This window comes from Lynx rufus, unplaced genomic scaffold (genome assembly GCF_022079265.1).
Source record: "Lynx rufus isolate CCGP_SWC_20201006 ecotype Redwood Valley unplaced genomic scaffold, mLynRuf1.p SCAF_4, whole genome shotgun sequence".
Classification (NCBI taxonomy): domain Eukaryota; kingdom Metazoa; phylum Chordata; class Mammalia; order Carnivora; family Felidae; genus Lynx; species Lynx rufus.
Genome location: NW_025814856.1, coordinates 53,959,978 through 53,974,054, shown reverse-complemented (window position 1 = coordinate 53,974,054; position 14,077 = coordinate 53,959,978). Strand labels below are relative to the sequence as shown.

General features: G+C 45.2%; 1 protein-coding gene across 4 annotated transcripts in view; it reads right to left on the bottom strand.

Moving 5' to 3' along the window:
- Positions 1–14,077, bottom strand: part of IFT122 (intraflagellar transport 122) — a 72,615-nt gene that overhangs the window by 23,513 nt on the left and 35,025 nt on the right. For all 4 annotated transcript variants that reach the window (XM_047096470.1, XM_047096465.1, XM_047096469.1 and 1 more), the window contains 3 exons: positions 11,507–11,704; positions 7,302–7,442; positions 3,037–3,090 (listed from right to left, as the gene is read on the bottom strand). In XM_047096470.1, coding sequence (XP_046952426.1) covers positions 3,037–3,090; positions 7,302–7,442; positions 11,507–11,704 — 393 coding nt within the window. The remainder of the gene's footprint in view (positions 1–3,036; positions 3,091–7,301; positions 7,443–11,506; positions 11,705–14,077) is intronic.

The window sequence follows — 14,077 nt, the reverse complement described above, 5'->3', positions numbered from 1 at the left end:
CTCAGGATCTCCCAAGTCCTCAGGCCTGGTTTGGCTGAGCTGTGACTCATGATGATGCAGACAAGGAGAAAGCTTAGGGTCTCTTCACAAGAAGGAGACAACAAAATGGGATAATGAGTCTTAATATGTCCCTGTCTCTAAAGAGAAAGCAAGTAATGCCACATGCTGAGCATCTGCTAGGTGCTGACAGGACCCACAGGTAAGTGGTACCACTGAGAGAAGCTGAGATTCAGAAGAGGAGCAGGTCAGGGTCATAGAGAACTGGCATTTGGACTCAGTCTGTCTGACTCCAGATGCTCTTTGTACCACATAATACCACCTTCAGAAACATGTGACAGTCCCCAACAACATACCTGCACAGGCACACACACAGACGAGCAGCACTGAGGATGAAGAGAATAACTGACATATTCCTTCCTCTGGTTTTAGGGAACATTCATTAGTCTACAGCTCAAGTATTTGTAAACACTCCATAGCACCCAAAGTCTCATCCCCAGCAGTTTCCTTTTGCTTGTTTTCTAGCAAGTGTATCACAGTGGGGGAAGATGAGACATTGAATCAAACTCCCAGACAAGCTGGTGAAAGTTTTAACAGCTGGAGGCAACATGCATGCTTCCCCACTGACAGAAAAAATAATTTTTAAAAACCAAAAAAAACAACAACAACAACAACAACAACAAAAACCCACACCCAAAATTGAAAAATAAATTTAGCTAAACTATGTGTAGTTTAGGCTAATTAATCAAATAAACTAACTACTAACTGTATGGAGTGAATCAAAATCTTGCAGTAAGATTAAAAAAAATAGGTCTTACTAGGCATGGAATTTAGGCCTAGGCCACAGAATATCACCATGATCAATAAAAAATGATTTACATCTATTCCGTATGTACGTAGCCATATGGGCAGATTCTCTTCCTCCTGTTATCAGTATAGTTACATCTCCCCTATCCCAAAGGAGCCTAGCATGGAACTCAGTTCTCTGGAATGATGCTGAATGCCTAGAAGCAAGCTACTAAGGCTTCAGAGCAGCCCAAATGGCTCAATGCTTGAAGGCAATTTACTCTTTTTCAAGAGGCAATTCTTTTTTTTTTTTTTCAAGAGGCAATTCTTACAAGTTTAACCAACTGCCCAGCTCCTCATAGCACACTAGAAGAAGCAGTAAGACATGATAAATGGCAAGAGGTGGTCCTCACAGAAGTCAGTTACCTTTGCATAAAGAACATATTCCATGGTTTCATGTTAAGGCCTCTAGATCCAGACCAGTGGATTCCCAAATGCCAGCCCCTATAGTAAGCAGTACTGGGAATTTCAAGTAGATGGCTCTGAACAAACCCTTCACCATGCAGGTAAGTAAGCTCCTTAAGACAGTGCTGGGGTGGGGGTTATAGAGGCGGTGCATCAGAAGCAACTTAGATGGCAGCAGGAACTCAGGTAAAGATAGCGTAAAGGGCACCTGGGTGGCTCAGTTGGTTGAGCATCTGACTTCACCTCAGGTCATGATCTCACAGTTTGTGGGTTTGAGCCCCGCATAGGGCTCTGTGCTGACAGTTTACTCAGAGCCTGGATCCTGCTTCAGATTCTGTGTCTCCTTCTCGCTCTCTGCCCCTCCCCCATTCGTGCACTGTCTCACTCTGGCTCTCAAAAATAAATACATGTAGAAAAAAAAAAGAAAAAAAAAGGTAGCTTGAGCTTGGGAATTAGAACTGGCTTTGAATTCCAACCAAGCTTTTGCCTCTGGACCCTTGGGGATGTGGCATAGGATTTCTGAGCCTTAGTTTCATTATTTATCAAACAGGGATAAGAACAATATCTGCTTCGTTAAGTCACCGTGAGGATTTAAAATGCAGCTGACCCTTGAGCAACAGGGGTGTTAAGGGCACTGACCCCCTCGCAGCTGAAAACTGAGGTATAATTTTTGACTCTCCAAATTTTAACTACTAATAGCAGTTAAATAGTCTCCTGTTGACTGGATGCCTTACTCACAACATAAATAGTTAATTAACACATACTTTATAGGTTGCATGTATTATATACCATATTCTTATGGCAAAGTAAGCTAGAGAAAAGAAAATGTCATTAAGAAAATCATAAGGAAAATACGTTAACAGTTAGTGTACTATATTTACTGAAAAGAAAATCCACATATAAGTGAACCCATGCAGTTCAAACCCGTGTTGTTCAAGGCTCAGCTGTAGTATACACATTGATCGTGCATGGGGCCCAGAGCAGGCACTCAACAAGTGGCAACTATCATTAGGCTTAACAGTCTGTGAGCTCCCACAGGCCTCTCTTCCACTCAGCTCTTTGCCCACTGGGCTCAACACAAGGCTTGGCCCACGACAGGTGTTTATTATGCTGAACTGAATCACAAGGACAAGACATTTGCTGATTTCCTCACTACTTCCATATGGGAATTCAAATGTATCTCACATTCCCCTAGCCTCACAATAAATCTGTTCAGGAGAAAAAATATGTACACCTCTTTACAGACAGTCACAGGAATTAAGAGTATTGTCTACTGCTACCCAGCAAATGGAACCCATAGAACAAGCCTTTTTTGCCCACCCCACTACACATGGCTCCCTCCCTAGGTCCCATTGCTGTGGATGGGGCGTAGCTCATGTGCGTTTGGAAAATGACTCCTGTACTGGCACATTGTTGAGCCCTACAGGATGGTAACCACCTAACAACCACTACAAGGATGAAAACCAGTTACTAAGAACCTATTTAATCCTCCTAGCAACCCTGGGAAAACAGCCCATTTCACAGATAGAAAACAAAGCTCAGAGAGATTAGAAACCCACCTGCCTTACCCCACTACCAAGTGACAAGTGGCATTCCTTGCTCCCATGTGCTGTCTCCCTGCCCCCACAGCATTCTGTTCCCCCAGGCCAAAGCTGCGGCCCAAATGCCCAGACACCAGTAGGCTCTATTTGTGTGCCCTTAACGCTCTCACCTGCTAGAATAGCTCCCTATAAGCCATTGACTGCGAGTCTGTGCTTTCTTGAGAAGGAAGAACATTTTGTCATTTACCTCAATGCTGTTGATGAGCTCTAAATATCGGAGGTCTTGTACTCTGGTGAAGGCCTACAGGGGAAGAGATAAAAGAATGAAATCAACTGCCCTCTGGGCTTCAAAAGTGGGTGATTGGCTGGGGGTGGGAAGTCAAGCGTTAGAAAGTGAGCCAGTAACGAGGGAAAAGAAGCAAGCATTGATTAATCGCCATGTGTTCAGGAGGGTTATACCACCCAGTGAGGCACGGCTTTATCCCTGGGATTAGTCCACACAAAGAACAGCAAAGAAGTCTCGGTTGCATCAATCACTTTGGGATTAGTTAAAACAAAACTATGATACTGCAGTCTGTGATGGTGCCTGCTTGGAGAAATCTCTATGCAAAAGAAAAGAACAGGGCGGTCTGATACTCTGAGGCAGTGGCATTGGAGTGGAGTGGGGAAGGTGTACTGACTGAAGAGACACTGCTATGCATCTAGATGACTGGGACGGAAAGTGGGAGACAGCTAAGCTTACCAACTGTGCATAAACACAGGGCACCCAAAGCCCACAGTACTGGCACAGAGGAGGGGGGGGGGGTGGGAGGAGAAAGTTAAGAAGGAATAAAAATGGTTTCTAGACGGGAGGGGGACGTTAGGGAATAAATCACTCCAAGTTCCTGGAAGGCAAACTCTTATGTAAATCCTAAAAGTGTAGCTCTTGCCTTCCACTCACAGTAAACCCAGAGACTTTAACCCATAGGTTGCTAGAAGTTTCTAGGCAGCCTTCCTCAGGAAGATTGGTGTTAGGTAATTTTTTTTTTCTGCCTTCTGATTCTGCAAGGGGTTTAGAGAGGAACCTGACCCATCATGTCAGGCTGATCTTCAGGTGGCTTTGCTGTCAACATTTCTACCCAGGTGTGCTGCTTTACACTGTCCCATTTGAAATGGACTGAGATACACCTAGATAAGACAGCAGGTCCAGGAGTCCTTTGAATATGAAATGCGGAAGAAACACCCTGACCACTTGCAACCTCTACTTTGCTGCATGACGCCCTCCATCCTAAAAAGACTTGGGGAAATGATCAAGTCATCTGGCCTCTGGTTGCCTCGCAGATGACCACAATGTGACTTCATCTTTTCATCCTGCAGGGCTACGCATCCTATCAGGGACTGAGGATCCAGAGGTGAATGTGATCTGTACTCCTCCCCATTTCACTGGTCCATACTCTAAAAGGAGAGGCAGGGAGATTAAACAGATCATCAAATCTCTGTGAGCTAGGAGCTATACAAGCATGAACTAGATACTCTAGAGAAAACAGATTCACTGTCTGAGCATGGGCAGCGGCAGGAGGCAGGATTAAGAAGAGTATCACAGAGTAGGAACCTGGCAAATGGGTGTTCCTGAAGAGGAATTCTTTGAAAGGGTAAAGTAGGCATCACATGAGCAAAGGAGCACCAAGAGTTCTTGTGTTCCTCACTGGAGATCTTATAAGCTCTCTTCTGGATCAGGGCTTCCTTAAAACCATAGGAAAGGGGAAAACCTGGAATGTCCACAAAGGGGCAGAGAGGAAAGAGGGAGCATTCCAGGTCTCAGTCCTAGCTCTGAGACTTTCCAGCTGGGGGCCCCTGAACTTCTTTCTTGCCTCTAGGCTCCCAAGTCTGCCTTATGGAAAGGGGCAAACTAGCGATGTCTTCTCCAAGGTCTTTCTAGCTCTGCTCTGCTAGGATTCTAGGATTTGCCATCTTGAGAAATCTGCTTCAGAGTTCCTTCGACCCTGACACATACTATAGAGTCAGGGGTGCCCTGGTCTGAGTGGTCAGAGTCACAAGGCCCGTGAATAACCTCAGAAGAGGGAAGGAAGCATGGGAACTGGGAAGCATCTGCAGTTCTGCTCAAGGCAGCAGTCCCCGGTGCTAAACAGCTCTCCTCTGCCATCTAGTGAGGACACTACTTTATCTCCCGCACCACCCTCCACCTCCTGTTTGCTTGAGTCAGTTGGCAAAGCAGAAAAAGAAAGGCTGGGGATTCGGGATTTGGATAAAATGGCCAAGCTCAAGTCTATGGTCAAAATCTTGTGGCTTTAATAATTTCAATTTCCAGGAAGTGTTTGGGGAATACAAGCTTGGGGTTAGTGTTAAACAAATGATGGTTCATTCCAGCTTTGTTTTGATCCATTTAAACATTTGCTGAGCACCTAACCCCATGCTAGGCAGTGTTGGCTGAACTAAAATGAGGTAGGTGTTTAGTTCTTGGGTATGAGGAGATGACAATCTATAAGGAAGACTTTAAATTTCATTCCAGGCTAGGGGGACTTGGATGGCTCATTCAGTTAAGTGTCCGACTTCAGCCATAATTAAGGTCACGATCTCCTGGTTCATGAGTTCAGGCTCATGTGCTAACAGCTGAGAGCCTAGAGCCTGGAGCCTGCTTCAGGCTCTATTCTGTCTCCCTTTTTCTCTGCCCCTCCCCCGCTTACGCTCTGTCTCTCTCTCTCAAAAATAAACAAACATTTAAAAAAATTTAAATTTCATTCCAGGCTGAAAACAAAACATAGTCTAGGAATACTTTGTTATTCTTCATCCCTCCTGGTATTTTGGCAGGGACGTTTTTTGAGGGGGGGAGGGGGAGGTGGGGATGGGGGACAGGAGAAGGAAGCTCCCTCCATAAGAATGTTTCCTCCTGCCTCTGAATTCTTAAAGCCCTCCTCTATTACCAGTTTTCTGACACTCAGTAGATCTAAAAACATAACATAATTAAATAACAGCAATTTTACTTATTTTAATAACAGCTAGCATTTTTATAACCATTGCTAGTTCTAGAAGCCCTTTTACAATGTGGTAGGTAAGCCTAAGGACCCTGTGTCAGGAGGGCAGGGCAGCTAGTGCATTCACCATCCCCACTGCAGACATGGGAGGATGGACACAGGGCCATCCAGTCTATATATAGCAGAGCTGGTATCTGGCCTCAGATCCTCTCTCCTTTCATGCCTAGAAGTCTGGACCCAACACAGGGCAAGCATCACATATTCCTGTAATTCCTTCCCTGAATGCTCAGTAATATGGACAAAGGAGTATTTGATTGACTGGCTATGGGAAGATAAAGAGGGAAGGGAGGAGTAGGGGAAAGGGAGTTGAAGGCCATTCCTTCTCCCCACATCAGGTTCCAGATGAAAACCCAATTCAGACAGAGCTGGGCTTTTTCTGATGTGTAGAAAGGGGTCAAATGTTGTCAGCCAGTTTCTGTAGCTTTAATATACTGGCCAGTAAATGACACCATGAATCAAGGCCATGAAGGTATGTGGGGAGTAACACTGCTGTCAGAATCAGAGAGCTTGACCATCTCTTCACCATACCTAGTAGAGTACCATGAAAAATAGCATTGTGTAATTAATGGCTAATACCAATAAGTATTACACCAATAACAAAACACCAATAATAAAAACTACCTTTGGGGCTCAGTCGGTTGAGCATCCAACTCTTAATTTCAGCTCAGATCATCATCCCAGGGTCATGGGATCAAGCCCTGCATTGGGCTCCATGCTGGGTGTGGGGCCTGCTTAAGATATTCTCATTCTCTCTCTCCCTCTCCCTCTCTCTCTCTCTCTCTCTCTCCCCCTCTGCCCCTCCCCCACTCATCTGTGCTCTCTCTAAAATTAAAAAAAAAATTTTTTTTAAGCTACCCTTTAGTATGTCCCTATTATTGTGCTAGGCTTTCAGCTAGGTGCTTTACATAAATGATAGCTAATAAGAGTGACAGCTAGAATCTATCCGATATTTCTCCTATATCTGGCCTTACAGACATTATCACATTAGACCCTTTGAACTTTGTGAGGATGAAGCCAATCACCACCCTATTTTTAGAAATAAACAACCTTAGGGGCGCCTGGGTGGCGCAGTCGGTTAAGCGTCCGACTTCAGCCAGGTCACGATCTCGCGGTCCGTGGGTTCGAGCCCCGCGTCGGGCTCTGGGCTGATGGCTCGGAGCCTGGAGCCTGTTTCCGATTCTGTGTCTCCCTCTCTCTCTGCCCCTCCCCCGTTCATGCTCTGTCTCTCTCTGTCCCAAAAATAAAATAAAAAACGTTGAAAAAAAATTAAAAAAAAAAAAAAGAAATAAACAACCTTAGAAACAAGTTACTTGCCCAGACCCAGTTAGGAGATAGCTGAGCTGAGATCTGAACACAGGTCAGCCTATCTCCAGAGCTCTCTACTGTATGCATCTGCCTCTCCATATGTTACCTGGACTCACTTTTGCCTCAAGGGACCCTCCAAGGGTCAGATTCTAGCTCATGCTGACTAGATGCTTACCTTCTTTGCTGTTTCAAACTCTAATCCTTCTAAAGCTTCCATGGCCAGCTCACGCCAATCAGTGTCTGTCACACCCAAGCAAGCAATCTGGTAGGCTTCTTTGAACATTTTCCTATCCAGGTACTGGTACATTGGAGCAGACTGCAGGATTTCATCAAAAAGAAAGAAGACTGAGAGCAATGGAAAGAATCAGATTCATACAAAGCCTGACTCCAGATGTGTGCACTGACTTAATTACAAATGCCTATAGAGGAATACTATAAGGAGTAATCAGTACCCTTCTCACCCCAAATGCCTTCCATTTGTCACTCCTTTTCATAGCCAAATAATTGTGTTCAGCAGCACAAACTTCTTGCTTATCCTTCCCTCCACCACTAGCTTTCCCCACCTCCAGGTCTGTTTTACCACAAGGTATCACCCTCATCTAGAATGCCCTTGTTCCTCTTTACCCACTGGAAAGTACCTATTTGGCTTTGAGGGTCCTGTTAAAATGTCACCTCTTCTGGAAAGTCTTTGCTGACCCCTCAAGGAAAGGAGTCTGAGCTTTCTCTGCCCTTTATCCAGAAGTCAGTTGTGTTATAATGACAAGCCCCTCTCCTCCACAAGTCTGGGGACAACCCCTGAAGGCACTGGTGGGCTTCTACTCACCTCCCCCAGCAGGCCTTCAGTCTCTGTTTGGTGGAGGAAGGAACAACGTTACTGTGAGGAAGGGGTCTGAGGTGGTCTCTTACAAAGAGGGCCAAGAAACCAGCTTACCCAAGAAAGGTAAGTGGTTTGTTCCAGGTTACCTGGGAAGGTTGGGAACCTTCCTGCCATCCCTCCTCCCAGACGGGACTGCCTCACTGTGATACCTGTGAATGGTTCCTAATAATTTCTCTTCTTAGGTTTACACATTGCTTTTGCATCTGTCCCAACAGGTCTGTGTTGCAGGTTATTATCACTCTCTGATTACAGTCTGAGGACACATAAGTAGCACAAGGAAAACACAAGGAAGAGCACTTTCCTGGCTCTTGGATGTGGGGTACATGAATATGTGTGCACACAAGAACAAGTCTGAGCTGGATCTGGCGTCCTGAATAAGAAGGCCCTGCCCTTGTTTTAAGCCAGTGTGCTGAAGGGAACTGAATCTCTCTAGGGCAGTAGAGATCAATCAGCCAGTACCTCATGCTAATGGTTCTCAAATGTGGAGCTGGAAGTGCTGTTTTCTCCATTTGGGGCCTTTATCTTTGAACTTTCCTGTCTCATTTTTTAGCTTCAGAGTTAAAGCTTTTTTTTTTTTTTTTTTTCTTTTTAAGCCATTCTGCCCTCTGACAGCAAGATGTGGCTGTTTAGGAGTGCTCATCTTTTCTATCATACCTTTCTGTCTACCTTTCCTTCCTTTAGAGGGGTAAAGGGGTACGGACAGGGGAGCAGCTGAGCCAGAAGCCAGGCCTGACTCAGTCACATCCTAGCTGGGTGCTTTTTTGGGTAAACTGATTAACTTCTGTTTAGATGCCCTGCCCAGCTCACAGACTACTATGGGCAAACAGGACATGATCAGTACATCCACTGTATTTTCTCAGCACCAGCTCCTCGCCACCTCCCCAACTCTCCAGACTTGTTCCTACCTCTACATTTCTCTCTGAAACACCCTTGCTGCTCCTCTCTATGTCCCCAGACCTTTCAGGGCTCAGATCAAGTGTCACCACCTCTTGGAAGCTTTCTACACTCCCTGTGCACAATGAGCTTTCCTTTCTAAACTCCTTAGTGAGCACCCTGTTCCAATTTAGTTCTGTTTCATAGTATTTGTACTTTAAGATCGCTAATAACAATAACAATAGGAACTAGGCCAGACAAAACCCATAAAACAGGTATATTAACCCCACTGCATAGAAAGTGAGGCTCCAAAGAGTGAAAGGAGTTGCTCAAGATCCCAGCTGGTTCGGGCAGCAAAGTCAGAACTCAAAGCCAGTGTTCTTTCGCCTAAACTGCACAGCTTCTCACCATGTTGAATACCCCATGAGGAAGCAACAGGCACATGAGAATCGAGGAGACGATGAATGATTAACATTCGGGCTTGCTTGGGAAGTACAATCTGAGAGTGGGAATTTTAAAAATATCCTAACTGAACAAATGCCCTCTGAGTTCTACTTTATCTCACTATTGCATTCCAAGCATGAAGTCACCACTCACCCCAAGAAGCCTGACAAGGGCTTGTCGCCCTACTTGGCAGCACTGACAAACCAGTTCTTGCACAAGATGATGTAAATTTCGAAAGGAAACCAGAAATCCCCAGAGTGGTCTGATGCTTTCTCCCTCCTTTCTAGGCCAAAACCACAGGATGGCTGGAGGCAGAGGCAACAGATAAATAGCCTTTGTCTTGAGGCTGCCTTTCCTAACCCTTGGCAGTTCTGACCTGCTGCATCAGCAGGATGGCCTTGGTGAAGCCATGGGGGGCTGGGGGGGGGTGAGGGAGGGATGACTCTGACTTCTGAATCTTAAGGGCTTGGCAGAGGAAGCCCCAGGCCCCCCTTTTGGCTCTTCTTGGTCAGCCAAAGTCAGGGAGCAGCAAACTGCATTTATCTTTGAGGTTGGGATGGCAGTCTTGGGAGAAAAACTTTCAGTCAACATAGTGTGTTTGGCATGATTAAGAAAGACTAGGTTTCTGGTGGATGCAGTGCATGGATCTGGGATGGGGGGCAGATGAGGACTATTAGGAAACAGTCCAGTAGGGGCTATTCTTGCCCCTCCTCCTGACGCCACTTCCACCCACCTCTCTCCTTCCTTTCATTCTCTTTCCTTTTCCTCAAATCTGAATTTCATTAACGTTTACCAAATAACTGCTCTGTGTCAGGCACTAATAATTTCTGCATAATGAGTAGCAAGGGTATCAACAACTTAGAGGAAGAAGTGGACTCCAGCCCCACCCTTTGTAAGAAGCCAGGCCAGGCTTTTGGTGACTATAAAGGTGGGGAGATCTTGGCCAGGCTGAGGACATAGGATCTCACTGTCCTGCCAGCCCTTTGACCATCCTCTGAAGCCCCTCAATAAAATGGTATCATGCCCTCCACCCTCACCCAAAAAATTTATTTACTTATAACCATAAGTAAATCTACAGTCATCTTAGTATTTTAAAAATACTAGGAAAGTATATTTATTGATGTGGAGCCATGTTTCCAGTAGACTGCTGAGAGAAAAAGCCACACTGCTAGCTGACAGGCAATAATTCATATAGTGATGGGCCGGCAATATGTAAATGTTAGGTTAAATTGGAAGATAGTGATAAAGGAAGATGACTAAAAATCTCTCTCTTTTATAGTCCACATTCAGTAAAGGAAGAACAGCAAATCTGAGGTTTAATAAATTAGATTTATAATATTTATAGTAGATTCCACTATTGTTTACAATGTTCATATAAAATTATATACTCATAATTGTATGCTCTGCATATATTACATATACATATAGAAAAAGCCTGGGTGGATATGTTCTAAGACGTTTAAGAGTGATTCTCTTGAGGATGGGATTCTGAGAGCTAAGTCTTTCCTTCATGCTTGCCTTTATTTTACGGCATTTCTACAATGGGCATGATTCACTCACAGAGCAGACAGGCAGCCTGGACAGCTGGGATTAGGCCAGACCAGACTTGGGTTGTCAATCTCTGCCCTCCTGTGTTTCTGTCCTCCTGTTTGTGGCTCCAGGTCCCCATTTCTGTTCTGGCCTCCTCCTAGTTTGAGAAACTTGTGCATAGTCCCATGCTCTCTTCTTGGCTCACACACCTCAGCGCCCCGCCCCTCCATCCGACCCACATTCTCTTTCCCTCACACACACTACCATGCTCACACATCTGCGCATATACCCAGCTAGACTCCCAGCTTTGCTGGCTTGCTCCACTCTGCCCCATGCATGGCCCACAGTGAAACACACTCTGTCTGCAGACAGACAACCCTGAATACCCCTCCCTGTCCCAACCAGGAAAGGGAGACCAGAAAGAATTGGAGGCTCAATAGGGTGGAGCTGTTTGTCCAAAGACACACAGGTTGTATAAGGTAAGACAGAGTTTCAGGTTCTTGTCCAGAGTACCTTCCATGACATCATAACTGCAACTCCTCTCTCTTCCCTCTCTCCTCACCATCCATCCCCCACCCGATACACAAATGCATAGCCTGGCTTCCTGGGTCTTGTCTGCCCTGCCACAGCTGAGAGCTGACAAGCACCCTGGTTACCTGCGGCACCTCCACGGCCGACATGGAGAAGACATGGAGGCAGAAGATCTTGGAGCCATGGTAACCAACCACAAAGCCCTGTAGCTTCTGCTGGTGCACAGGGAAGGTGCTGGCTTTGATGTTAAGGTAGCCTCCTCCCGAGAAGCAGAGCATGTCCTCACACTGGGTGTTCCAGGCCACACTGTTGGCATTTGGCTCCTGAGGAACAGGAATAGTAAGGATCCTTTGACAACCACCCTGACCTTTGCCACCATTCCTGCATTCAGCTAGGCACTTTTTAAAGCCTGAATCAAACTAAATTGCTAAGAGTGGGATGGGGGAAAAGGGAGGAAAAGGGAAGCAGAAGAAAAGGATAGAAGCATAGAAGCAAAATCCTCTATGCCTCTATGCACTTGTTTATGTTGGATTTTTTTTAATAAACAAGCATTACTTTTGAAAAAAAGTATTATTATCCCAAATATTAATCATTACCTACTGAGAGAATGAGCAAAGTGGCTTTACTTCTGTTACAGAATGAGTACACACAGCTATACACAGAAGATTTAAAGGGGTATGTTCCAGGGCTCCTGGGTGGCTCAGTTAGTTGAGCATCGGACTCTTGATTTCAGCTCATGTCATGATTCCACGGTCATGGGATTGAGCCCTGCGTCAGGCTCCGTGCTAAGCATGGAGCCTGCTTGGGGTTCTCTCTCTCTCTCTCTCTCTCTCTCTCTCTCTCTTTCCCTCTCTCCCTCTCCCCAACCCATATGTGCACCCGCTTTCTCTCTCTCTAAAATAAAACAAACAAGCAAGGGTGCCTGGGTGACTCAATTGGTTGAGTGCCTGACTCTTGACTTCAGCTCAGGTCATGATCTCACAGTCATGATCCTGTGGTCATGAGATAGAGCCTTGCATTGGGCTCTACACTGAGTGTGGCACCTGCTTAAGATTCTCTCTCTCCCTCTCCCTGCCCCTTTCCAGTGTGTGTGTGCTCTCTAACTCTAAGTAAAAACAACACAGGCAAACAAAAATAAATAAAAGGATATGTTTCAAAGAATTAACAGTGATTGTTTTGGGGTGGGTGGAATTGTGGGTGCTTTTTCATTTTTTATGTTTTTCGTTTGCCTGAAATTCTCTTTTGATCATAAACATCTATTATTTTTTATAATAAGGAAAAAAACTGTTATTTTTACATTATAAAATAATATATCATCTCTGCATTTACAATTCTCATGCTGTAGAAATACAGTCACCCTGGGGGGCACTCCCTCTCCTACAAGTTTTCTGCTTAGCAATGGAGCCCCAGGGAGCAGATGTTCATACCTTTCTGCCTAGAATCTTTTACAATGTCTGAATCTTTTATAATGAGCATGGATTACTTTTATACTAAGCAAAAACAATAGAGCTGTTTTAATTTTCAGGGGGCAGGGGCAGTGGAGAGAAAAAAAAGATAGTTGGGAATGCTTATATCTTCTGACAAGGTCTGAGAATTACCCTCCCTAGCTACTACAGAACCTTCAGTGGAGATGGGGAAGGACACACACCCTTCCATTCCTATATGGTTCTAGGCTCAGACACAGATTCATAACTGGAGGCCTGCTAACCTACCTACAGGAGGTAGTGTTGAGGCTGAGGAGAGGAAAAGTAACATTTAGGGCCATGTTTTGTAAGGCACTGAGCTACTTACTGTAGTCTCTTGTTTAGTACTGTAGCAATTCTGTGAGGAAGCAATTACAAGTTCAATTTCAGAGAGAATAAAAAATTCAGGTTCAATGAACTGTGCTAACTTGCTTGAGATCACACTGTAAGTGGTGAGGGTAGGACTGGAGCCCAAGTCTGTCTGAAGACAAAGCCTATGCTCTTTCTTTCCCCTTAACCACTCTGCCTCCACAGCGATATAAGTGAGTTGTTATCTACTGGAACCACCTTGGGCTAGCAGTAGCCAGGTGGCCCCTTCTAACTGACTGAGGCAGCTCCCTACACTCTAACATCCCTCTGTCCTGCTGATTCTGCTCCCAGGGACAAAGAAGAGCCCCGAGAAGGGGACCTCAATCTGCCAATTAACACTGGGAGACTTGTGGCTGAAGAAGCCAGTCAGCTTTAGGGGAAGCTTGCTTCAGGCAAATGGGCCCTGACCTCTTATAAAGCCCTATACAGGCAAAGAGTGGCACTGAGTCTGGCAGAAAGCCAGCCAGGTGGTGGGCATGAAGCCTTTGGGCTCTCTTCTCCAGTGACACACTTCCACCGACCACAGGACCAAATGGTGTGTAAACTGCCTATGCCCCCAAACAGTTCACATTTTGCTGGCTCTTATAGCATCTTTGTGAAATAAATAGAAGGGAGGGCTTCCCCCATGCCTTCCCTTCTTTCAGATGACAAAACTTGTCCTATTTCTTTATACGTCTTAGGTCACTCATAGATACAGGCATATCTCCAATAGGTGAGAAGCCCTTTTGCAAAAGAATCATCATCTCATTGAACAATACACTGAGACCCTATCACATGCCCCACTGATATTTATTATTATTCCTTTACTGTTCACAGAAAGAAAAGTGTTACTTGCTCATCTTATCTGTGAGGAAACCAAAGTTC